This window comes from Typha latifolia, chromosome 1 (assembly GCF_019914945.1).
Source record: "Typha latifolia isolate L0001 chromosome 1, TyphaL0001v2, whole genome shotgun sequence".
NCBI lineage: Eukaryota > Viridiplantae > Streptophyta > Magnoliopsida > Poales > Typhaceae > Typha > Typha latifolia.
The window spans coordinates 7,875,920-7,901,704 of NC_133086.1; the positions used below are offsets into that span (position 1 = coordinate 7,875,920).

General features: G+C 37.7%; 2 protein-coding genes, 1 long non-coding RNA gene and 1 pseudogene across 3 annotated transcripts; 2 read left to right on the top strand and 2 right to left on the bottom strand.

Annotated features, from left to right (window-relative positions):
- Positions 1–394: 394 nt before the first annotated feature.
- LOC140802764 (ABC transporter F family member 4-like) lies at positions 395–3,289 on the top strand (annotated as a pseudogene).
- A 783-nt stretch (positions 3,290–4,072) lies between these two features.
- LOC140780617 (protein THYLAKOID ASSEMBLY 8, chloroplastic) lies at positions 4,073–6,846 on the bottom strand. The gene is made up of 2 exons (XM_073126282.1): positions 6,031–6,846; positions 4,073–4,369 (listed from the first exon to the last, which is right to left on the bottom strand). Exon 1 carries the CDS (start codon positions 6,785–6,787, stop codon positions 6,056–6,058), a length of 732 nt encoding a protein of 243 aa, XP_072982383.1. The 5' UTR covers positions 6,788–6,846; the 3' UTR covers positions 4,073–4,369; positions 6,031–6,055.
- A 2,306-nt stretch (positions 6,847–9,152) lies between these two features.
- Positions 9,153–10,068, top strand: LOC140786228 (uncharacterized). Its single transcript, XR_012108583.1, has 2 exons — positions 9,153–9,342; positions 9,501–10,068. It is a non-coding gene; the product is annotated as an uncharacterized lncRNA (long non-coding RNA).
- Positions 9,441–25,483, bottom strand: LOC140786221 (importin subunit alpha-2). Its single transcript, XM_073134494.1, has 11 exons — positions 25,317–25,483; positions 22,992–23,211; positions 17,741–17,894; positions 17,423–17,525; positions 16,184–16,368; positions 15,677–15,756; positions 13,727–13,877; positions 11,152–11,233; positions 11,008–11,066; positions 10,623–10,928; positions 9,441–9,929 (listed from the first exon to the last, which is right to left on the bottom strand). The coding sequence occupies exons 1-11, from the start codon at positions 25,375–25,377 to the stop codon at positions 9,765–9,767; spliced, it is 1,566 nt and encodes a 521-aa protein (XP_072990595.1). The 5' UTR covers positions 25,378–25,483; the 3' UTR covers positions 9,441–9,764.
- Positions 25,484–25,785: the final 302 nt, after the last annotated feature.

Sequence of the window (25,785 nt, forward strand, 5' to 3'; positions counted from 1 at the left end):
ACCACTTTGCATAGATTCCTGAAAGAATTTCTGGCATTAATAATAGAAAATCATGACTGTTGTCCATTTTAAGACGATGTTGAGAACAAAAGTAGTCAAAAATTTCTCTATGAAACCATCACAATCTTTGATCTTTTAGACGAGACAACATCAATGGGTTGACAGAAGTTAGAAACAGATTTCTAGACAAAGTGCATAAGAGGGAGGTAGTAAAACTTGTCACATAAAAAGTAACTGCATTGTTCTTATTTATTCTACATACTGATTTGTGTCCATATGTAGACATTTTCTCACTTTGTTTACTGTATTCATGGTGATGTCTTTCTGAATTTTATGTGTCAGTTTTCGTTAGGTTATTTTACGTGATGACAAATTTTGTATCATATCAACATAATTAGTGCGTTATACCTTCATCTAGGGTAAAATAGTTTAAATAGACTATTCCAGATTGATGAAATTTTGATTCCAGAGTAGCAGATCCAAAGATCATTACAACTGCGCAACTAGTCATGGCTTACATTCAGGTAACCATTACATCAATCTTCTTATCTAAGTCCATCTTGTTCTCCATGGTACTTTAAATCCACAAGTCTAAAGTTGATATCATCACACCAGAAGAAAAATCACATTCATCTTCCTGTAATTATTCCAAACAGATGTTACGATTATTAAGAAATTTATGCCTTCAAAAGTTACCTTTGATCTCTTATGTACATGAAACAAACTTGAGTTCATTTAGGAGATGATATTTCTTACCTTGAAGCAACGACAAGATGGATGATATGGAGGATGAGAGAGCTAAAGAGGATTCGGAGACGAAGCATTATGTAGAAAGAGTTAAATAAGATGACTAGGATAATTTTAATAATTTTAAAAATATCATTTTGAATAAAATGGAACATTCTTGCCTGTTGGGTTTAGGGGTGTTAAATAAATATTTAGTAAAATGTAGGGCCTCATTTAGAAAAATATTGATAATGTAGGGGCCTTTTTGCCAAGTTCCCATCGTTATATAAAACCCATAAAGGTTCTTCTCCTAGCGCCTCTTATATTCTCGCAGTCGTTGCCATGGGAAGGAAGGAGCGGTCCGCCGCCCCAAGTAAAGAGAAGCTCTCCGTCGCGGCCATGCTCGCCTCAATGGACAAACGTAAACCCTCCTCTTACCTCTCCTCCTCCAGGAACAAACCCAAATCGAGACCCCAATCCTCCTCCTACGTCGACGGCCTCGATTTCCCACCCTCCGATGATGACGACGACGCAGAAGACGGATACGAGATTTCGGAACGTCCACCACCGCCATCGAAGTATATCGGAGACCCCGCTGCTGCTGTTCCGACCGAGAAGGAGATCAAGAAGCGGGAGAAGCGGAACCTCGTCGCCGCCAGCGCGATGCCTTCTCGGTCACCATCGGCAGACGGGCAGCCGCCCTAGATCCGGACGCCAGCGAATCCTCCGCCATCGCCAACTTCCGCGACATCGTCGTGGAGGACTTCACCGTCTCGGCCCGCAGCAAGGAGCTTTTCAAGAACGCGTCCGTTCGGATCTCGCATGGGAAGCGCTACGGCCTTGTCGGCCCCAACGGCAAGGGAAAATCTACTCTCCTCAAGCTTCTCGCATGGCGCAAGGTCCCCGTTCCCTTCAACATCGACGTGTTCCTTGTGGAGCAAGAGGTCGTCGGGGACGAGCGCTCCGTCGTCGGGGACGAGCGCTCCGTCGTCGAGGCTGTCGTCTCCGCAGATGAGGAGCTGATTCGCCTCCGCGACGAGGCCGAGGCCTTATCTGAGGCCGACATCGATGGTGGGAACGTGGACAGGCTTGCCGAGTTGTATGAAAGATTGCAGCTTTTAAGCTCGAATTCCGCTGAGGCCGAGGCCTCCAAGATCTTGGCCGGATTGGGATTCACCAAGGAGATGCAGCGGCGTCCAACCCGGTCTTATAGCGGCGGGTGGCGGATGAGGATAGCGCTGGCGCGAGCTCTTTTCATGCAGCCAACACTGCTGCTGTTCGACGAGCCCACGAACCACCTCAATCTTAGGGCAGTCCTTTGGCTCGAGGAATACCTAGTACGGCGTTGGATGAAGACCCTCATCGTCGTCTCCCACGAGACTTTTTGAATTCTGTATGCACCGAGATCATCCACCTCCATGGGCTGAAGCTCCATATCTATCGCGGCATCTTCGATGACTTCGAGAGAGGGTACGAGCAGAAGAGGAAGGAGGCGAACAAAAAGTTCCAGATCTTCGACAAGCAGATGAAGGCCGCAAAGAAGAGTGGCAGCAAGGCTCAGCAAGACAAGGTCAAAAGCCAAGCCATGTCGAAGGCTGCCAAAGAAGTGGCCAAGAGTAAGGGAAAGGGGAAGAAGGTGACTGGTGGAGACGACGACGAGCTACCGCGGGAAGTGCCCAAGCTGTGGAAAGACTACAGCGTGAAGTTCCAATTCCCCGAGCCCACTGAACTCACCCCGCCTCGTGGAAGTCAGCTTTACTTATCCAAATAGAGAAGATTTCAAATTGTCAAATGTCAATGTGGGCATTGACATGGGAACAAAAGTCGCAATCGTAGGGCCCAATGGCGCAGGGAAATCTACTCTTCTTAACTTGTTGGCCGGAAACCTCTTCCCGTCGGTCGGAGAGGTAAGGAGGAGCCAGAAGCTACGGATCGGAAGATACTCCCAGCATTTTGTGGACTCATTGACGATGGAAGAGGATCCAGTCCGATACCTTCTCCGACTTCATCCCGACCAGGAGGGTATCAGTGAGACAGAAGTGCGCGCGAAGCTCGGGAAGTTTGGATTGCCGAGTCACAACCACATCACGCCTATCGCCAAGCTATCTGGCGGTCAGAAGGCCCGCGTCGTCTTCACATCCATATAACATGTCCAAGCCTCATATACTTTTGCTAGACGAGCCCACGAATTACCACTTAGATATGCAGAGCATCGACGCATTGGCAGAAGCACTGGAAGAGTTCTCCGGTGGGATCGTCTTGGTAAGCCATGACTCTCGTTTAATATCACGTATCTGTGAGGATGAAGAGAAGAGTGGAAGATGGCACTGTCCGGAAATACCCAGGTTCTTTCCAAGACTACAAGGATGATCTCCTAACAGATATAAAGGCAGAATTGAACAATGATCCCTATTTCGCTGTGAGTTATCTATTGCCTATGCTTTGGGAGTTCAACTTGTATAAATGGATTCACACCTTTTTAACTGCGAGGTTTCAACGAAAATATTATTTGCTCCATTGGTTGTTATCGTTTCTATATTATTTATATGCAGCTTTGTATTGATTAATATCACAGCTGGGTAATGGGAAAAATAAATGAAACGGGCTAACTCTATCCCCAGGCTAGTTCGGCCGAGCTTGGGAAGAGAGACGAAAGGAGAAGAAAGTCAAGGCTGACTTACTTCATATTGACAAATTAAACCAAGTAAAAACAAGTACAATAAATATATACTTAATAAGTAAAAATAATTTAATCTCTACCGTAAACAATTCCACAGCGACAGACAGATCTCTATTCTTATCACTTCTCTTCCTGTGAATGTAAAAAAACCGCAGCTTCAGCTCCTCGAACCCTTAGCTTGACACTTTTTATGAATATTAATTCTTTTTTCATTTAATGACTAAAATTATATAATATTGTTTAATGACTAAAATTAATATAAGAAGCTTCATGCCAAGTTTGTTGAAGTAGCAATCAATTTATAGCTGTGTGAAAACAGAATGTACCGTGTTAAGAAGTTATTAGTAGAGAGAGTATACAATGGGGGTTCCCAAACTATATAATTTTTCTAATATATAGTTTAAATTCAGAGTTATATTTTGACTTGAATCTAATTTATACAACCTCACTGCTTAAATGTTATTAGATTTTGTGTGATACATTGAAAAATAAAATAAAGATGACTATTCATCAAATGGAGTTTAAAATTGATATAAGGAAACTAGAACCGAATCTGACCGGAAACATTTCATTTTTTTAACGAAGCCGAAACCCTAATCTAAACCAAAACTTAATACTATGACTAAGAGAAATTACATGTGAAGGTCATCAGGGATACAAATAACCTTTTAGCAGAGCAGAAGAATATATGAATAATATCATACCAGATTTACAAATTTGATGTCCATAAAGTGAATCTTCAATAGAAAGTTGGAACACACTGCGACATATATTATTTGACACTATGGATGTAGTAAAGTTTCTCAACTGAAACAGTGATAACTCCTGGGAGAGACTAACAAGCCCAGATTCCAAACTGCTTTTTGATAGCTATTATTACCCCATCTCTTATTCTTGTCGAAGAGATTGAGCATTCAAGATAACAAATCATGTTGGTCATTCCCTATCTACCTTTCCTTTTTCCTGAAAATATAGAGTAGGCATCAGTTTATTAAACATGAAAAACCATTAAAATAGATACTCTATTAATTATCAAAATATTAAACATGAATTTGAACTGGTAACATGAATTGCCAAATAAGTAATTGTTCATCATTAACAGATGTGACAATGTCAATTTCCCAACAATGGTGGGCTAGATTAAAACATGACATATAAGTTGCAAGAGTAAGTGTGTTCGAAATTGTGATAGTTTCTTTTTGTATTGAACTCTTTGAACAGTTCTCAAACTTCATTTGGATAAGCAAACATAAAACTGAAAGAATACTTGATGGAACGGCAAATCAAAAATAAATGTCTGATAGCAAGTTGATCAGTTAATTCAGTAAGAGATAAATGGGAGATATAACTCAATTTAGTTGGTATCACCCAATCAAATCCAATTCAATCATTTATTCAATGAGTCCAATTTTAAGGAAAACCAAATATACCAGTTGATTCTTAATAAAAATTCTAAATGCAAAATCACATACTCATACTACAATTTTCTCCAACCCAAGGCAACTTGATGTCCGTCCTGTTCTTATCATATATCATACATCTGAACATCACCTTACAGAGGCAAAATAATAGTCTTCACCAATCATGAGCAAACTATTAAATACCTTGAGTCACTTATTTTCTATTAATCGAAGATCTTCAGTGTACTATATCTAATATATATATGTTCCTAAAATAACTAAACATATAAATTCATAGTGAAATAATCTCCTAGATTAACAATGGTAAGATTGCATATGAGAGAGACTCGCGTACTGGGAACCCGGGACTCCCTTTGGGTACATCAAGGGCCTAACAAGCCAAAAGAATCCTAGATAGTCCTAGTTCAAATTTGAACTTCCCAGGAAGCAAACAAAGAATAAGTCAATGCTTACATAAGTTCATAGAAAGCAAGCAACCCCAACTATTTTTTCTAGGTAGAATATGCTTACATAGTTTCATCACAACTTTGCTATTTCCTTCACATCGCACTGATCTGTCTTTCTCTCTACTAACGACTTCAAGATAAAATACTTTCTCAGCAATCATTTTACAAGATCTGCAGCCTTAAATCTAGGGTATACTAATCCAAGGCTCAAATTCTTCCAAGTTTTATATAGAATTTTTTACCAATCTAGGTCCACACACTAAACATTGTACCCAAATATGTGAAATCCAAACTTATTTATAGGACTATGTGACTTTTAGTCAACGTGAATGCTACATAAGTATGTCATAGAAAATTGCTTTTGGAGGTGGCGATTTTGTTCAACAAAAATAGCTAACTCAATGAGTGGTTTGGTACCCGTAGCTAATTGAAAGGTTGTTGCTAACATCTCTGATTCATTCGGTGATTTATTTTTTTTATCATAATGTTCTCCTATCTATGCGTACTCAAAGTGATTTATGTTAAATACAATCACTAACTCAGACAATGATTATCATATACATGTACAAATTATCTTATGTGGCATCCGCGTCGACTAGAAGTCATCCGTAAATAAATTCGTAATCTACCTACTTAGATACATTATTTGGTGTGTGGACTTAAAATAGACTAAAACCCTCTATTTATATACTCAATATCAAAGTCACAAGTACTAGTTCCATGTAAATCTCCAAAAAGATAGGATAAAGCAACTGACCTGCATATTCCATTGCAGCATTTCATCAAAGAGTTAGCGGTCCCTTAACTTCTCCGCCCTCATCCCACACCTTAAAGTCCCGCTGCACCACATCAGCCGCCTTCAACTCTCCCAGCTTCCTCAACCCGTTCATCAAAACCCTAAACAAGTACTCGTCCCCCACGCAGGCCCCCTTCCTCATTCCCTCGTAAACCCTCCTCACCGCCTCCCCCCTCCCCGCGGCAATCAAAACCCTAATCAACCTCGTCAGCTTCCACACATCATCCTTCGGCGAGAACCCACCGCTCCTCTCCTTCTCCTCGAGCATTTCATCGACCAAGGCATCGACTTGATCGCCAGCGCCGCATCGGGCCATGGCAGCAGCCATTTCGGCGTAGAGGGCGAAGTCGGCGGGGTTGTACCAGGGCTCCAGGCGCGCAAAGGAGAAGACTTTGAGCGCGAGATGCCATTGGCCCTGTCGCTGGAGCTCGGCGAGGGCGGCGAGGAGGTCAGATTTGAGGAGGCGGCGGAGGGTGACGTCAGCGGCGGCTAAAGAGGAGGTGGCCGATGAGGAGGCGGAGGCGCGTTTGAGGGATTGGACGGCGAAGATGGCTTCGGAGCTTAGTGTGCGTCCGCGTTGGAGCGGGCCGCGGTTGTCTCGTGGTCCGCACGTGGTGGTGGGGAAGGGAGCTGGGGAGCGGGAGCTACTACTGGGTAAGGGTTTGGGGGAGGAGAGGCGGAGGGAGAGAGGTGGGTTTAAGAGAGAAGAGGAAGCCATGGACCGATGGACAGGAGGGGATGTATAGATTAAGATTAGGCTGCCGAAATAATCGAGCCTCAAGCTCAAAATGCATACACTATTATTAATATATTTTAAAAAATAGAGAGATTTGCTTATTTTGAGGCTCAATTTAAATTATTTATATTTTTAAATTCGAAAGTTTTTTATTATCAAAATACTGTTTTTAAATTTCTCAAATACTATAATATAAAAATCACTCTCTAAGATAAGATAGTGAGTCTTAGTAGATTAAATTAAATTTTCAATACACTAAAAAACTATTAAAAAAATCGTCGTCTTAGATAATAAATATTTTCACCGTTGTTTTTATACAGAACGTTTTCATGGAAAGTGATTTTATAAATTCTTATATAAAAATTAAAATTGAAAATTAGAGGAACATATAATCTTTTTTCTTTGTATGATTTTAAGCAACGGATAATCCAACGTAGAGTTTTAATAATCTAAATTTTTTTAATTATTCTGAGGTCTAATTAAATTCTAATCAAAATTATATATTAATATTTAAAATAGATTATTGGTTACAAAGTTACGCCATTGAAAAGAATAATTTAATAAGTAAATTATTTTATTAAGTCAAAACGCATTGTTTTAGAAAGAGCAATTTATAAATGGCCTTCTTATAAACTAATTAATTTACTAAGAATTACTATTTCAGACACCAATTTTACTGTTTTAATAGTTTGATAAATAATTTGAACATGCATATTTTTTATAATTATTTTAATCTCACATTAGATATCTAGTAAACTATATATTAATATATAAATATGTTCCTATAAAAGATAACTAAAATGTCTTTATATAAATCCATTAAACTCGACATAATAAAATATAATATTTTTTATATTTAACACGTTATGTGTTAGACCCATTATACTTCACACAAGCTCAATATCTAATGAACTAGTGGGCGATAATGGTTTAGAATATTCTAGTCCTAGCGCAAACCCAGCCCGGCCCGAGTTATTTGTGGCTTGGGCCGCAAACAAATATTTATGTCTAATTGGCTTAAAAAGCCAAACATAATTCTGGCCTACCTACCCAATGATCACCTCTAGTTGGGTTCGATTTGTCGTCACTAAAGATCTGGGACAATATGCATATCTCACACCATCGTCTCCTCCTCCTCCTCCTCCTCCTCCTCTATCGATTTCCTCCTGAGAGAGGAAGAGCCATAGGCGGCGATGGCAAAGAAGCCTCTTTAGACGAGAAGAAAAAAAAAAAATCTAAACACTAAGACCCCGTTTACTTCAAGAATAAAATCAATTCTAAAATAAATAGTTATTTTAGTTATTTTTAAAATAAGAAATTTATTTTAGAAATAACTATTCTTGCCTCTTCCTTTATATTTATAAATAAGAGTGTGATAATTATTTTTGATCTGATATAAAGTGATAGAAAAGATTAAAAAAAAGATAAAATTACCATAAATATCTTTTAATTTAATGAAAAAAAACAGGTTAATAAGATAAGATATTTATTAAGAGTAAATTATGAATTGAATTAGTGTGCGGCGTAAGAAGTAATGTTGATAAGTAGGATTTATATTCTAGACGGAGATTGTTATAATATTTAACCATTATTATAAATAAAATAAACATTCTGGTGGGGTCGGAGAGAGCTCTCTCGCTCACGTAGGATTACTTATACATACGAAAAAGCCCAAAATTTATTTTAATTCTATATTGTGCCTTCTTTAACTCTGCATCGGATGGATGCCTCTCGTCCGCCCGCCCGCATGAATTGTCCCTTTCGTCCGTCCGTCCCATTGAAAAAGAAAGCTGAGAATTCTCATTCATTCTTCCATATGTATGCATCGTTTCTGTGCTTCTATATTTCATTCTAGAAGCCAACGACATCTTCAAAAGTTACGTGGACAAATACTTTACCTCGCAGACAAATTTTAGACCCTCTCTCTTCCCATCTCACTGGCCTCTTAGATACTGCCACGCTTGGACGCCATTAACTAGTAGACTAATAGGTGTTTGATTGGATAAGACAGCAGCTGACTCCACTGAGCTCACATCATCATCATCATCATCATCATCATCGTCGTCGTCGTCGTCGTCGTCGTATCAGCCCGCCCCCGCATGTTTCTTTATCTAGATGAGAAGTTTTCTATTCTCTCCCACCTCACTGGCCTCTTAGATACTGCCACGCTTGGACGCCATTAACTAGTAGACTAATAGGTGTTTGATTGGATAAGACAGCAGCTGACTCCACTGAGCTCACATCATCATCATCATCATCATCATCATCGTCGTCGTCGTCGTCGTATCAGCCCGCCCCCGCATGTTTTCTATTCTTTATCTAGATGAGAAGTTTTCTATTCTCTCCCACCTCGCAGCAGAGCAATCAAATCTATATGGCCTCGGAGTTTAACCACGTCGAGAAGGGTTTCCCTCGCAGGAGAGATGACGCCGAGGCCGACGGCGAATTCTAAGCCACCCCCCACCCGACGACGGCGTCATCTTCTCTGCGACGGCAACCTGGCACACGGCTAAGTAGCATCTCTTTGCTCCCAGTTGGTATCTTCTTCTCAATCAACGCATATTAGTCTTTTCTTTGAGTAATCTGCTGCTGAATTTATTTCTCAAGAACAAAATATACTACTTTCTGCCACCAATTCACATCAATTTTTCATTTTCATTTTTTTTGGGGGGGGCAATCCTGGAATAAATAACAGAGGGCCACATAAAGAAGACAAGAAAACGATAGATCTTTACAGTTTGGACACTGAAGCAAATCGAAGTTCCTTTCTAGTAAAATTTTGGTGTTGGTACTTTATCATAGGGGCAACAGCTAATCTTGATTGTTACACGCAATTATGTCGACTTCAAGAACAGCTCTGAAAATGTGGCAGAATAAGGTTGAAGATTGTCCTCTCCACAGAGTACCTCCAATGATTGGAAAAGAAAGACTAGGTTGTTGCTCATGCAGGTGGGACTACTCAAGAGTCAAGCCCATAGTCCTCCCCAAAGTATTTGTCCACCAGGCCATTGGCCATGTTCCTCATCTCCTCGTTCTCATGAAACTGGAACCTCTCCATGGCGTCAATTCCGTCCTCTCTCTCGACAAGTTTCGGTCCTTCTCCATTGGGCATTCCTCTCATCACCTGCAGGCAAATGCATCAGAGAAATTTAAGAGGCACAGATTATGTTTCTTTTCAGCCCTTTCAATGTAAGAAGTTTATACTTTATATCGTACTTTGTCTGCTTTGAAGTTTGAATCAATTGACATACGCTTTATGAGTACTACTATATTTTCATCAATCGTTCCTCTGCACCTTAATCGGAATGCATATAATCGATCTAACTGCATGCACAGAATAAGTTAACAAGGTTCTCAACCTTCATGCCATCATGCTAATACAGATTGAAGTAGCTCCTGAATCCAAATCTGTTACAATCATGGACTGCATAAAAAAAAAAGTCCTTTTTTCTTCTTTCAAAAAGATTTCACTGAGGGGGATAGGTATCTATCCAATTGCACTGTAGTTTTAAATTCCTTATAGAATTCACTTTAGTTGTAGCTTAAATCATCTAATCTTTCCTTGTAATAGGATGTACTCCATTTGCACAAGATTAACAATTAAATAGTTCAAATTTGATCGAGGTCACCACGGAGGCTACATTCGGAAGAGACACAAGAAGAAAGTGTGAAATTTAGAGCTTTAATGAAATTTCCATCATCAATCCCAGGAGAAAGGTGAGCAAAACTGTTGGAAAACAATATTTATCTTGGAAGAATGACTATATTAAGGAAAACATCGAACCAAAATAGAAAATCATAATGTAAGTTTTCTCACCAGCTCCAAAAACTGAAGTCCCAGTCTTGCGCTCTCTAAGTCAGCAGATCTAACCAAATTTATAAAGCCAGGTAGGCATCCCTTGTTGACAAGTGAGACCAAGTGGGTAACAATTATGCAGGGCTGTTCAGCATCCTTTTCTGTGGTGACACAAATGTTCCCTATAGTATAGGCTGCTTCCTTTCTTATGTCAAATGGTGCACTTGACAGGAGATGCATCAGCAATGATGTGGCCTCACTCGAAAATATTAATTTCTTGTGCTCACATGTGCCAGCTGCTATGTTTGATAAAGCCCAAGCAGCTTCCTACAACTCAGTTCAGAAAATTAATGAGAAATAAATGAAGTTTCTTGCTGAATATTCCAACAACAAAAAAATGTATTACCTTTTTTAGGACTCTATGCTCACTTTTCAGACACTTTATTAGACCTGATAAGAGCTGATCTGGAAACACATTTTATTAGTAATTTCAATGAAAATTCAGAATGAAGTATGACGCACATGATAACTGGAAGAAGTAAAAGCTGACCTGTTATATTATGCCCACTCATTAGGACTGAATCAATCATATAACTGGAACCAGCTACAAGGTTTCCTAAACTACGAAGCACCTAAGTAATAGATTCGTGACCAATCAGTATGCACTGTCAAATCTTTTGTATGTATAAATTATTTTATGTATAGGAAAAGAAAAGATAACAAGTTTGAAATACATAATTTAGAACTAATGGAACACCACAACAACACCGCAACACCACACCTGTGACTCAATACCAACAAGGACTGGGAAATTTACCCCATTATATATGTAGGCTACACAGCATCATTATCCGAGCGCTATCCCCCAAAATAAAAGGTTATCTAGATATCAAAGTTGAGAAGCCCCTAGAAGGATTGGCATGTCAATATTATGAGCTCAACTATAGTGGCTTGCATAGGTAACTAGGGTAATCTACCCTAACAGTTGCTTCTTTTTTTTCACTAACGGGAACCAGGGAACAACCCCTTCAGTGTAACTACTAGACATAGAATAATAAGTCTAAATAAGGTGAAGGAAGCATGATTAAGCCAAAGCTAAGCAATGTAGAAACATATTTAATTAAGTCATCCATAGTCCAGCAAATACAAATGTTAGTTTCATGAGAACTGAAAGATAGACTCCTTGCTTACCTACTAGCTTACTAGGTTTTACAACAGGGTCCGATCTTGACAGATTTGCCTTCACTGCTATGAGTCTCATACCAGATCTAGAGGATTGAGATCATGTTAGTTACATGGACACTGTAGGTTTTAGGACATCTGGATCGCCCAGAATTTGAAAGTGTGACAAAACAAAACAAGCCATGGCACCTTGGGTATCCCAAGAATGAAGTGTACATCTTTAAATTAGTCAATTTAGATAAAATCAACCCATAGGCCTTGCAAAATACTCTTGAATACTGCTAAAGATTATAATAGTTAATTCAACTATCCTCGATTGTTAAAAAAAATTAGCCAAGATGTTTTGAAATTTCTCAACTAAGGGAATGATGCATTTACTAAATACAGGAGACTCAAAATAAATTCTTTAACCCATGTTTGCTTTAGGAATATCTTTTTCCCTAATCTATATTAGAAACACTAGTTTAGATTAGAAAAGAAACATTAAATTATCCTTATTCTAAATTAAAAATATCATTTAAATTATTCCACACATAAGCGCAACTATAGTTTTACCTTTGGTTTAACTAAAGTTATTTTAAAAATCCTCTCAAGTAAAACTGTAAAATAAGAAAAAGATCAAGGAAGAGGTATAAAAAGTAGAAAATGTCATTCCACTTATCTCCTCTCTCCTACCACCCACCTATCTCATAGCTTACCAACAAAAAATAAAAACACTTTAATCTAAATTTATATGTCAAATCAAGAACATCTGAGTCAATTTGCACTTCGTATTTATACTTTATCTTAACTTTATATCACATCAAAGATAATTATTACTAGTATTCTAGATTAAAGTTTTAGAAATAAGAATCTATAATAGCTATCCTAAATTTTTTTCCTTGCTCTCAAAGCAAAAGAGGCCTTAAATCATCTTTACATGTTGACATTGCAATCAACTAATTTAAGTGCTAAAAAACATAAACTAAGGATACTGTTAACTCATCAACTACTCTAAATGTTTAAGTTGTTAAAAACCAGTAATTTTTATATTTAATATTCTAACACTTCTCATTACTTCTAGGCTGTGACATTTTGATGAGCCTAAAAAATAGATTTAATTTAAATGGATGGAATTCTATATTTTCATGTAAATACGGGCATGATAGGACTTAAACCCATAATTTTTGACGCTAATACCATGCTCACTCATCAACTACTCTAAAAACTTAAACTGTTAGAGAACAGTGATTTTATATTTTATATTATAGCAGACATTTTGAAACTTAATGTAGAAAATCACGCTTCTAATACTTCATCAATGAAAAAGGGGCTAAGCACAAAATGTTAGAGTAAAAAATCATTATTGAACATTGGTATGTTCATATATTGTTCTTGTGACTAAATTTTTGATGTTTCCCGACACCAACGAAGAGTAACGTCAGATAGACAGTCACATAATATTCAACATTCACATGAAGATGTACTTGTGCATTGATACACTACACCAACGAAGAGTAGCATCAGATAGACAGTCACATAATATTCAGCATTCACATGAAGATGAACTTGTGCATTGATACACATGCTCACATATTCTTGCACTCACATTGGCACACGACATCAGACAGTAAAATTATATAAGATTCCGATGGTCTAAAGCACAAGTATATCAAATATTAGTTTGACTGATGACATAATGGGTGTTATGTTCTATATTTCTCTAGATTAAACTGAAGCAGAAGGTAGCTTGGAACTTTTCATGTATTTTCTCATGATCAACATCTAGGAAGATGTTTCAAGTTCTACATTGAATACTGAGATCATAAAGTAGAAAAATGACTGAAGTATATTGGGAAAATAAAAAGATTCTAGAAGCAGGTAGGATAGTAAATTAACAACTGGTCATACTATCATATATGAAGTAGAACAGAAATTTTCAATTTTATGAAAATAGCTACTACCGGAATGAGCAACTGCAAACTCTCTGATGCTACTAATCGTGCAACCAGAAGCTGTGCTGCATCACTTTTTACTAATAAGCTGATAGCCTTCTCTGAAAGCGCTGAGAGATACACAACTACCCATGCCACTTCAGTGGCCAACTCATCATCCCTGAAAACAATCCACCAGCACAACATTTAGTTCAACATAACATCGATCCCATAGGTGCTACATGGAAATGAATAAACTGATCTCCATTTTATAGAACATTGTGAAGATCATAAATTGACATGCACGACATTTTGACGGACAGTATTGTTTAGCACACAGTATGCCAGCATCATATGAGCAAATATAAATGAGAATATCAAGATCCTTCCCCTGCATGAGGATTGAAGCGTGTAAGTTCAGCAGTAGATTTGCCCATTTGGCATGCCATTTTGACCCAGTATGTGCCAATACAGAGCCAAGTAACATCAGCTGCATGCTCAACAAAGCAACCCTTGTTTATTTAAACATGGCCACAACATAGATAGACAGACATGTTCAACATAAATGTTCCGAAGCCACAATGGTCAGAAAGTTTCATCATATGGAAACTTCTTTTAAAAGAAGCTTTCAAGAGAGCATGCTATCAAGGATCAACAAATAGTCAGAAAAGTCAGAATGCACAGAAGGGAATTAATGAAAAAATGTATGACACAGGCTGCTATTTCCTGTTCTCTGACAGATTGTTCCTTAACATACATTAGACATTCAGATTCTTAACTCACTAATCTATTGCAGTATATCTGAAAGTTCCAGTTCAATCGTAATGCAGAAGGAAATAGATAACAGCATGGATATACTACATATAATCTTTTTCTCTCTACATTGTAGACATGCAGATAATGAACTTATTGATTTTCGACCATCTACATTCTCTCTTGTGCTTAGTGATTAAAAGTTACAAGCATAAACTATTTTATAATTGCACAGATAGACAAGGGTTTCCAAGAAAAATCAAATTATGCTCTTACTGTAATACAACTGATTCATCTGATAGTCGAGGAGTCATGAAAACGTGGCTTCTAACTGTAATAAGGTGACAACAAGGAACAATATAAAATCTTTTTGACATCAATATCATACTCACAGCCATATCAAGCAGTGACTCATATGCTTTCCACCGGAGCACCAGATGATGCAGCATTATTCTACTTTGGTTAACTTTCTCCTATTTTAAGAAGGAATTTTCTTGCCCCATCATTAATAACCAGGAAGAAGCCTTTGTAAATACAAATAGGTAGAACTTGACAAGACCCATACCCACAATTTCATTCCTAGATCTCATTGGGTATCCAAATTTCTATGCGGTATCTCATCTTCCCAGATGTTTTCTCGCCTCGTTTGAAGATGGAAAAGCTTAGACCATAAAGAAATTCTTTCGCTTTACACATGACTTCCTTGCATCTTCCTCCTGCCCACAATTTCTTATAGAATAAATCACAGCAACATCAAGAAGTAGAAGGGAAAGAGGATGCAAGCCCATGCTGTCTGCTTGAGCACATGGATGTTACTATTTGAAGCAGAATCTCACCCACTACTAGCCTGATCAGACCGCCCATACAAACAGTTAGCAAACTGGATACAGCGCTAACAATGCATCTAACTAAAATTAATGCAAGTCAAGGAAAGTTAACAATTAGATTGTTCACAAAGCCAACCACTTGCAATGGAAACACTTTTAATATCGCAGAAAATGCAGCTGTATATATCAAATGGTCTCCTACCACATCTACAATGATCCACCCTTGATGTAAAATTGGGCTGCAGGTCCCCAGATAAATAGACCGAAAACAGGATTAATCATGTTTAGCATTTTAAAACAGAAACCCATTTATTAGACATTTGCTGATAATGAGATGTATATCAGATAGATAATGAATGTGAATAAAAGAAATAAATGTATAAATAAAGCAAAGACATACGCCTTCTGCAAATGTTGTGTGATTGAATCCAGCACCCCATCAATCCTTATCAATTCGTTTGCAGCCCTGGAATCAGGACCCTACACATAAACAACTGGAGATCAATATAAAGAATTAGAGATTAATCACATTCCTAAGGACAGTGTCATACACGAATGACATAATTTCATTATTAATCCAATCGACACACTCTCTAAAGCATATATTAGTAGTTCTAGAAAAGAAAATGCTTACCATGCAACAACATATTAACAGCTAATTTTACTCCCTTATGTCTACAATCTGGAAAAGACATGGAAGTAGAATTATTTGTATTGAATTAGATGCCTAATACAGTTGCATCAGCTTCCACCCCTAGCACTAACAATTCATACAGATGGCATAACTATGCACCTTTAACATGCTGTTATCTCTTATGATCAAAAACAGGATAAAAGATGACATTATAAGTTCATCTTTTAAAATTTGCCAACCAAAGTAACTAAGTTCTATAAATGAAATCACAACCTTAATGAGATTTGACAGTGCCCAAGCAGCTGTCCTTGTTGGAGAACCCTTATTAGACAGCATCAAGCGTGCAAGAGGTAATAATGCTCCTTGTGCAAGTAAAATGTTTCTCAACTCTTCTCCTTCACCAGCAACATTTCCTAAGGCCCATGCACACTGCTCAGCAACGGCAGTCGCGCTCTTCTCTAAGCAACATAGACAGGTAGTAAGATATTCAATGCATATAAGGATAACTTTCAATATAACCAGACAAATAAATTTACAGTTCTTTTAATAGACAAAAAGGAAATATTTAGATATGGCGAAAAAGAGCAGCATCTGCATGGAGTACAAAAGTGTAATGGTGTAAAAGAAATTGACTGAATTAGGTGGAAAACAAAATACCAATTCAGCGGTGAGCCTCTTTTACATATAAATTGATTCATTTAACTGACATCGATATGCTCTGCTCAATTTATGGCTTTGACTATTATAATTCACTAAATGCAGCATAAGGGTAGAAAAGAATCGAGACCATTAGAGCAATCGGCGAACTGGATGTCTGGATTATTGCTACATAAAGGTAGAGCTTTAACAGAAGGGGGAAAGGGAGAGCAGGGAGGAGGGAGGATGGAGGGAGGAGGGATGGAGGGAGGAGGGAGAAGGGAGGAGGGAGGAGGGAGGAGGGAGGAGGGAGGAGGGAGGAGGGAAGGAATATCAATACTTAAGGCTAGGTGGGGCTATGTTACTCACTTGTCCTCTTCGCCATCCAGAGCATCTACTATGAACATAAAGTAGGTCATTCAACAAGGAGAATCCAACATTCATATGTGAGATCCTATAATATACAAAGGCTCCTATTTTTATCCTTATGCAATCAACTTTCCTGTGTCTGACTCATGTAACATCATATTATTCATCATCCAGTTTGAATTTTGTCTCTTCATTACCTGCATGTCAGAAGAATATAATGCTTGAAACATCTACTTCTTTCTGTATGCATCCTCTATTAATATCCCACACACTTAGTTTTTATATTTGACTTTCTTCATACTCCCAAAGCTTCATCTCTTTCCCCAAATAATAGTATCATCAGAAAAGGGTTTTCAGTCTTAGAGGCTTGCCATTTAATGTTGGCAACACAAAGTCCTAGTATTAGATACATAAGGACAAAGTCAGAGTAAGTCAGAGGTGATGTGCGAGAGTTCTTGAGTTTTATGGAACAAAGAACAAATCTAGCAACAGGGAAACAAATCTAACCTCCAATATGAGCAATAAGCAAAGGTAGAGCGGGCATTAATGATTTGGTTTCTTCTGGCTCCCCAGCTGCTATGTTAGTAAGGCACCAAGCTGCCTCAAGCAACTGCAGAAACAATGAAGATCAGTGACATTCTGAGAAGATAATTATGCAGGTAACAGACCATATATCAAGAAAAAGAAAATATAGCTATGTCTATGATAACAGAAAGACTGCTGCAGTTATTTCCAAGAAATAATCAGTTTCCATTTAATTAAAAAGTTTATTTTAAATAACTGCAAGCATAGATAACTTATAACTCGATAACAAATTATGAGAACCTGTTCATCTGTTGATCCAAAAGATAAGCACTGCACAAGGGCAGGGACAGCTCCGGCTTGAAGTGCTGCTTTAATCGGAGGTACCTCAGATTGTGACAGCAAGCGTCTCAAAGCACGAAGTATCTCTACCTTCTTCTGTATGGCTCCTTTTCCTCTATTTATCATAAGAAAAGAACGCCAGAATTAAAGCTGCTCAAGCATATGGACAAGAAAAGAGCTGCATATCTGATGGACTGAGAGTATCATGTAAATGAATAACGCATTCATGTATGAGCATTAGAAGCATATAACAAACCCATTTCCCCTTATGTGCCACCACTTGGGACTTCAAATATTTCAAAGGTCCCTAATTTTTTTCAGGTTGAGTCCATCATACCAAAATCCAAATTACTTTAAGGCAGTACAAGAAGCTAGCTACTTCTAAAAGAATGATCAGATGCATAGTCTCTGGAGGAAAGATGACATTATCTAGTAAGTTTCCATTTATTTGCATATTAAGGAAGATATCCAAGTAGTGCCTGCCAATTCCTTTTTCTGATAACACTTTCTTCAGATATTGAACATTTTGCAGGTCGATAAGAGTCTTATTGGTTGAAATTTTGTCAAGTTGGGGTCACATTCTACCTCCAAACATACTGTCTGGACTGCAGATTATCTCATTTATACTAGACGGACTCGGTGAACAGCACTAGCAGTTTTCAATGTGAATTGCTGACAGTAGGTCCTTAGCAGAACTGTGGATTAGAGGGGGGTTTGCTAAACTTTTGTTGAGGCAAGTTTAGACAATACTACAGCTAAGAGCCAATAAGAAAAGAAATCTCACTCTTGGTCCTCTTGCAGTTGAATGAGGACAAAATTTTAAATAGAACATCTTAGGTGTTTTTCTCTTTGATAAAGAAAAGAGCGACTGCAATCAAGAAAACATACATCTGAGCAAATCCTTGCTTATAAGAAATTGGTTCAAGCAAAGTCAACTGCCAATGTAGAGCAAATAAAGTAAGAGAGTATACTAGAATCATATTATATGTTCAATTATCTTAGATATATCTATGAGAAAAAAAACTGGATTAGGTCCTCTTGGGTTGGGCCAGTGTATGAATTATGGAGGTTCACATTGAGTCAATGAAGTTACAGCAAGGATTCCCATGCCAAAGGCGAGCATGTCGATTTTGGCTACACATGGTACGTACCTCTGGCACATGCTTTGCGGAGCCAGTGTGTTGTAGCCACACTGAATAGTTTTGATATATCAACTAATAGTCTTTATACTTTTCTAGGGCCTTAAAATAGGTTTCAAAAGAAAATAAAAAGTCCTTCAACACTAGATATTAATGTAACATACACAATTAGATTCTAATCTCATCATTTTTCAATTTTTCTTGGATCTTCCAGGTTGGGCAAATAACTTTTAATTTTTTTAAAAATTCTTTCATTTCTAAAATTTTAAAGTACAATCTAAATAGATTAAGTACCACAATACATATAGGTATCAAAAAGATGAAAGAGGTCCCAAAATAGGTATGTTTAAAGTAAGATATGATCAATTCCTATTAGCAGCTGTCGACATGGGTGACCATAAGGGAGTATTTAGATACTCTCCTCGTATCAGTGCGAATAATTCACTAGTAAATATGTGACAACCCATGACGACCGCAACAATAGGCATGATCTAATTCAGACTAGATCAGATCGCCTCGGAAGACATTAGATTCGATGGATCGAGTCTATTTATCTTAGTTATCTTATCAACTTATGTAATTCAGTCAAGTCTTAGTATATTAGAATTTATTTAATTAGCTAAGTCCATTTAAGTTTTGCGCAGTTTCGAAAAATTATTCAAAAGATTAGATATCCAAATAGTATGAAACCAATTGGATAAAATCAGTGATGTTATGATTTATAATTTTTATATTCAAAGTTCATTTAGATTCAGAATTTATCTGCGATAGAACGGAGAACTAATCCAAGGAAGATAAGAAGACTGATTTAGCTAAGTTTATTAATTGTTTATTATTGAATTTGACTCTTTTATTTTATTCTCTATAAATAAGTCTTTATGACTTGTATCTTTGACATAGTTTAGAATGATTTGCAACGCAATAAATTTATCTTTCTTAATCTCTCTATTTCTCTCCCTAGCTTCTCCCTATCGTCTAGTAAATCCTTTTCTCCCTTGCCGCTAGGGCTGTCAAGCTCTACGAATGGCTTGGGCTCGGCTCGGCTGAAGCTTGAGTCCGGCTCGGCTCGGTCAGAGCTAACCTGAGCCCAAGCCGCTAAAATCGGCTCGATAGGCTCGTTAAGGGTGCCGCCTCCTCCTCATCCTCCTTCTTCTTCTACAGTAGCGGTGCCGCGGCTGCCGCCTCCTCTTTCGGCAGCGGCAAGTGGCCGTAGTGCCCTTCCTCCTCCTCCTCCTCCTCCTCCTCCTTCTTCTTCTGCAGTGGTGCCGCAGTAGTGCCGCCTCCTCCTCCTTCAGCAGCGGCAAGTTGCAACAGTGCTGCTTCCTCCTTCTGCAGCAGCAGTGTCGAGGCTGCCTCCTCCTTCTTCTTCTTCGGCTCGGCTTGGGCTCGATCTGGAGTGGTCTGGCTCGATCTGGCTTGGCTTGAATGAGGCTTGATGATAGGATCATTTCAGGCTCGAGCTCGGTCTGGCCCGACTCAGGCTCGGCTCAAGTTGAGTTGAGCTGAGCCTGAGCCCAATTCTAAGGCTCAAAATTAATTTCGAGCCGAGCCTGAGCCGGAGCTGGCTGGCTCAGGCTCGGCTCGTTTACAACCCTACTTGCCGCCCTCTCCTCTTAGTGGCTTTAACCTTCACAGCGACGGTATTCTTTCTCACTGTATGCAAACATTTCGTCTCTTCTTTGTCTTAACCGTCTCTATCTCCCGTACAGTTTTCCTCTTTGTCTGCTACCATATTTATAGGCCAATTATAGCCTTCAGCCATTTATTGAATTCGTACCCCAAGCCACCGCCACCATCTCTACCAGCACCACCCTATCACCGCTAGCCCATAACCTCCATTGGACACCTAGAAATCCATGCCTCCACCCACGGAATCCCTACAACTAGTTTAAGATCTCCATCCCGTAGATTTGTCCTCTCCAACCTTCATCTACTGTTCAATTAATATCTCAAGATCTAACTCATCAAACCTCGCAATCTTGATTTCATTAGAAAGTTCTCTTCCAAAGTGACAATATATTTAACTTTTAAGAGGTTCCGACGGATAGATATCCCGTAATCGTCTTCGAAATGTCCATCCAAGAAACTACCCAGAGATCATTGTGGACCGATCAAGCCACTTCAAAGTGAGCTCGTATCAACTTGGTATCAGAGCTCGAATACCATCTAGGCTGATTTGCATCAGGGCACAATAATCCATGGACACAATGTCAATCTAAGAAGCACTCACTTCATTGAAGGAAGAAAGGACAGAAGTAGAATCATGCTATAGTTATATATATAAGCACTATACCAATTAGCTTTATTCATTGTAAATGGGATTAGAAAATGAATCGCTACACATAAATGGAGGTTAATTCATTTCCAAATAATGCCAGCACTTGCTCCAGCAAGTATCACTTTTGCCATATATTTGTCCCAATTAATAAACTGATGGCAGTGAAAGAAATTATGTCAATATTTAATCCTATCCCTTTCTCCAAAACTGTAAGAGCAACGACCACTTTTGCTATATGTTTGTGCCAATAAATAAACTGAAGACAATACCAATAATTATGTTTATAACTTCATCCTATCTTTTTCTCCAAAACTGTGCTTGAAGTGCTAGGTAACAATTTTCAAACACAAAAATGCAGAATTTTGGCCCCCAAAAAAGGTGTAAAAGCATATTCTGTGTATCAAGTCTCAAGTATACTAGCGGTTGCAAAATAAAGATTATTATTGTAAGAAAAAATGAACAAGGTTACCTACTTTTTCTCTTTGCTTCATAGATAAACACAAATTCTAAGCCAAAAAGGTGTTGTCTTTCTACTTCATAGACTATTAACATTCCTCCAGGACTTCTCTAGGATTACTCATTGGTTGTATGAGACCAATCTACAATCCTTTAGATGGATAACCCTAACACCAACACACTTAAACGCCTCATGATAAGCCCTTCTCTTCACTGATTTTACTATAGCAAAGAACTAGAATGTCAGGCTAATAACTTTCTGTTATCAACTAATACTCCAGGAGCCTTTCAATATTTGATAGTGCCCTAGCTAACCCAATAATTTTGAGAAAAAAATCGGATGATGCCATTGATGATGGTTGATTCCAACAGAGCCATGTGTTATGATATGGAAATATTGTATGTTGGAATTATATTGAAGACTTACTCTTGCTCTGAAATGGAAATATTTATATTGACAATACATGGAAACATAGTCTAGCACATGAAAGTTGGATCACCTTCGATGGTGAATAAGTCGGTTTGTTCTTTTCAAAGCTCTTCCTTATTAGTTATTACGGCCTTCCAATATGCCAGTCTGTCGTTCTTACTAAGCCCTATTGTCTTTAACAAGGTTGGGTCCGGCGACAAGTTAGTTTGTCCAAAAAAAAAAATGATATAATAAATGATTCAGGAATCCTGTATAGAGAAGTACTTACTAACTGGATTATATGTGCCACATGGAGCTAGAGAAAAAAATATATCATAAAGAAACAAAGAGGTCATCAATTGGCATGTAAGAAGGCTTACAAAAGAAGTAAAATGATAAGGTGGAGTTTACAGGGGAAACTAGTACTCAGAGAATACGCTACTCATTTAAGGAAAACGCATGCATAATGCATATTGCAAATATTGCTTCTGGTTTCTTTAATATGGTATGCCAGAATGCAACTATCTTGATGTTGAGGTTGCAGATACATCCATTATGAATTGAGATAAGGGAATCAGCACAAATATGAGTAAGTACACAGTTCTAACCTCTACTTTCTTTCAGCATCTTTGTGTGTGTGAATAGGTTGTGCTTTTTTACTTTTTTCTATTTTTCTTCCTTTTTGGGTAGGTGGGTGGGGTAAGGGAGGCAACTTCTCTGTGACAATAGGTCATTTCATAGATTAAGTTTTATGAAAACTGAAAGAAAAGAGATATATTATGGAGTTGATGATTAGTATAAGCTAAACGTGAATAGTATTGACTCATCAATCTGTTTGGGAGTAAGTTATCTGAGGTGACCTTATTATTCATCACTAGTATTAGAAAGCCAGCAAAGGGAGGGAGGGAGAGGGAGTGAGAGAGAACATACTGATACGTCATGGCAGATTTTAACTCCTCCACAGTTCGAGAAGTTTTGGAATCCAACACGGCTTTCTCTTCATCAATAATCATATGACCCTCCAATGGAACTTCACTATCATCAGCAAGTGAATCTCGGCACAGCCGCTTTGTACGTATTAAAGCTTCTCTTCTTTCCTTTCCTACTGCTATGGCATGCTGTCTCCGCCTATTTGCTGCAATGTTGTGCACTGACAACCAAGACTTTAATGTTATCTACTAGACTATAATCAGTTACTAATTTACTATAGTAAAAATGTTAGAAAGTAGAAAGTCTGCAGTTCCCCCAAAAAATGCTAGCTCTATATAGTCATAAGATGAATCAAAAGTCATTATCCTCCCAATGATAGATCAAGAATGATACTCCTCAAACAATGTAAAAGGATTTGGCAATCACATTTCCCGCTATACATTCATAATACTTGACTGCTTTGCCCTGAGCCTTGTGAAACAAAAGAAAGATGGGAACTTGACTGCACCAAACTCCTCTTTTACAGAAAACGTAGCGAAATGGGATCTAATAGGATATTAAGTACAAACTTGAAAATAGTGTACAAATGACCATATGCAATATCTAAAGGACTTAATAAGTTAATAACAATGTTGTAGAGCAGTGAGAACATAATTGCTGATAGGTCCCACAGTTGAGTTGAACTGATCAAGGTTCTAATCTTTTAACATTATGATGGTTTTAATTTTTTTTTATAGAATTTCAGTGCATAGTTCTATCTGTTATAAGAGAAAGTAATAACTGAAAAAGAAAATAAAGCATATCTCAGATGCAATGTGTTATTAATTTTTGCAACTTCAGCAAACTATGGCATTCTGATATTCTTAATAGTTAACATTTAACACTAAGTTCAGCATCAAATATAAAATGAGAAGAAAATATTAATAAAACTTCTAAGACCGAAAGGTTGTGAACCTTGTCTCATTCAAAGGAAAAGGAAGTAAGTTAAACTAAGAGTAACATCACTTTACCCAGAATAATGCTCAGACAAGACTTAGTAGATACTATACTCCGTTGCACTTGATTTTTCTTGTATCTGCTTACAATATTACAAAGAACCAGATCTTGTATAAAGGATTTTGAAGCCCATCATCAGAAAACAATATAATGCAGGTGCAGATTCTCCTTTAAAAGATCCTTTTAGTTTTATAAAACCAACAAATTCAAGTCTTTTAAAAGTGCTTTCTCCGCACACAAAAGAAAGAAAAAAGATTCTTTCCTGAGATTTTTTTTATTGACCATTACACCTTTCCTGGATATTACACACTGTAATCCTGTATCTATGAAAAAAGGACGAGTTTTTGACTAAACTACTGCTACAGTAAAAATATTTTTTCCAAAGTAGAGTATTGTTCAAACTATTTTCCAAACTAGAACAACAGTAAAATTGCTATCTCAAACAACGACTCTTAGTAAATTAATTAATTTTTCAACAGGCTAAAATATAAAGAAAAAGTTTAGATTATCGAAACTTTGCACTAGGTTATTCGTTTTGGTCATAAAATATGTCGCTGTGAAAATATAGAAAATATCTATAAGATGGAATGACATAGTAATTCCCCTCAACCAACTGCGTTTAGACTCACAAAATAAAGACCATAATTTCTTCAAATTTCAATTTCAAATTTGTTATATAATAGTTTATAGATCGCTTTCTCTGAAAGCTGTTTATATAGAAACAATGATGAAAACAAAAATCATTGTCTAAGGCAACAATTTTCCTTTTCCGGTGAATTAGATAAATTAATTAATCCACTATAATTCGCTGTCAGAAATTTTACTGTAGCAACTTTGGTCAAAAACTCAAAAAAGGACTCTATTAAATTTCACCATGTTATTGTCAATCTGTAACACATCATAAATCTAATCGATCAGTTTCCGTCTCAACACCCACAAAGATAGATGATGAGAATCTGCTCAATTAGTTCTTCTACAAATCCCGAACTCTATTCAAGGCTAACATGCTAGTGCGAGCTTATTCAATCGACTATCCACAACTCAAACAAAAACCAATTCTGTTTTCTTCTTTCTTGTCACTACTCAAGTTTCGAGACATTCCAAAAACAAGAAATCTCCACAGGATCACGCAGTTGCATACAACTTCCATGTTCCAGAGGGTGGGGCAAAAGTATGGCACTAGCGCCATGCCAAGAAACCTAATTTATTTGTGGAACCAACCTAATCTATTATTTGCAAAAGAGGAACTTTTAGCCGAATTATAGGTTCACTATTCAAAGACGAGAGGAACCCTTCGACCCTGCGATCGAGAGAGAGAGAGATGAGAACCCGAGGATTTGATGGCGTCCCGTCGGTGGGGAAGAGTAGGGGAGAGCTCTTCGTCCGCCATTTCTTGATCGTTTTAGTTCACCCGCAATGCCCCGTGGAGCTCGAACGAGGAAGCAGAAGACTTGAAATCTGCAAACCGGAGAGGAGCTCTCTCTTTCTTTTCCTTTTGGACTTTGGGCTAAAAGCCCAATAACATAGTAAACAGAATAAAGCCCAATAAACTCAAGTATCTTTATGGTAAATTATAAATAATAATAAAAATAAAAGATAACGTAGTCTTTAATAAATTTTAGAAAACAAAGATGGATGTAGTTTTACTCAATTGAATTAGTTCACCCCTATTCGTTTATAATCCAAATCTATTTAATAAATGAGTCATATTAATATTTATAAATTCTAACCCTTTAAATAAATATATCATATTTATGTTTACATTATCTTAATTCAATTCAAACCCCACGTACCCGAC

Bases quoted from the DNA above. Each gene is read 5' to 3' on its own strand.
- LOC140780617 (XM_073126282.1), bottom strand. From the start codon at position 6,787: ATGGCTTCCTCTTCTCTCTTAAACCCACCTCTCTCCCTCCGCCTCTCC.
- LOC140786221 (XM_073134494.1), bottom strand. From the start codon at position 25,377: ATGGCGGACGAAGAGCTCTCCCCTACTCTTCCCCACCGACGGGACGCC. The intron at 13,878-15,676 runs GTATGTCTTTGC...GATTGTTTTCAG, and splicing joins ACACAACATTTGCAGAAGGC to GGATGATGAGTTGGCCACTG. The intron at 11,067-11,151 runs GTCAGCTTTTAC...ATGTGTTTCCAG, and splicing joins GAGTGGGCATAATATAACAG to ATCAGCTCTTATCAGGTCTA.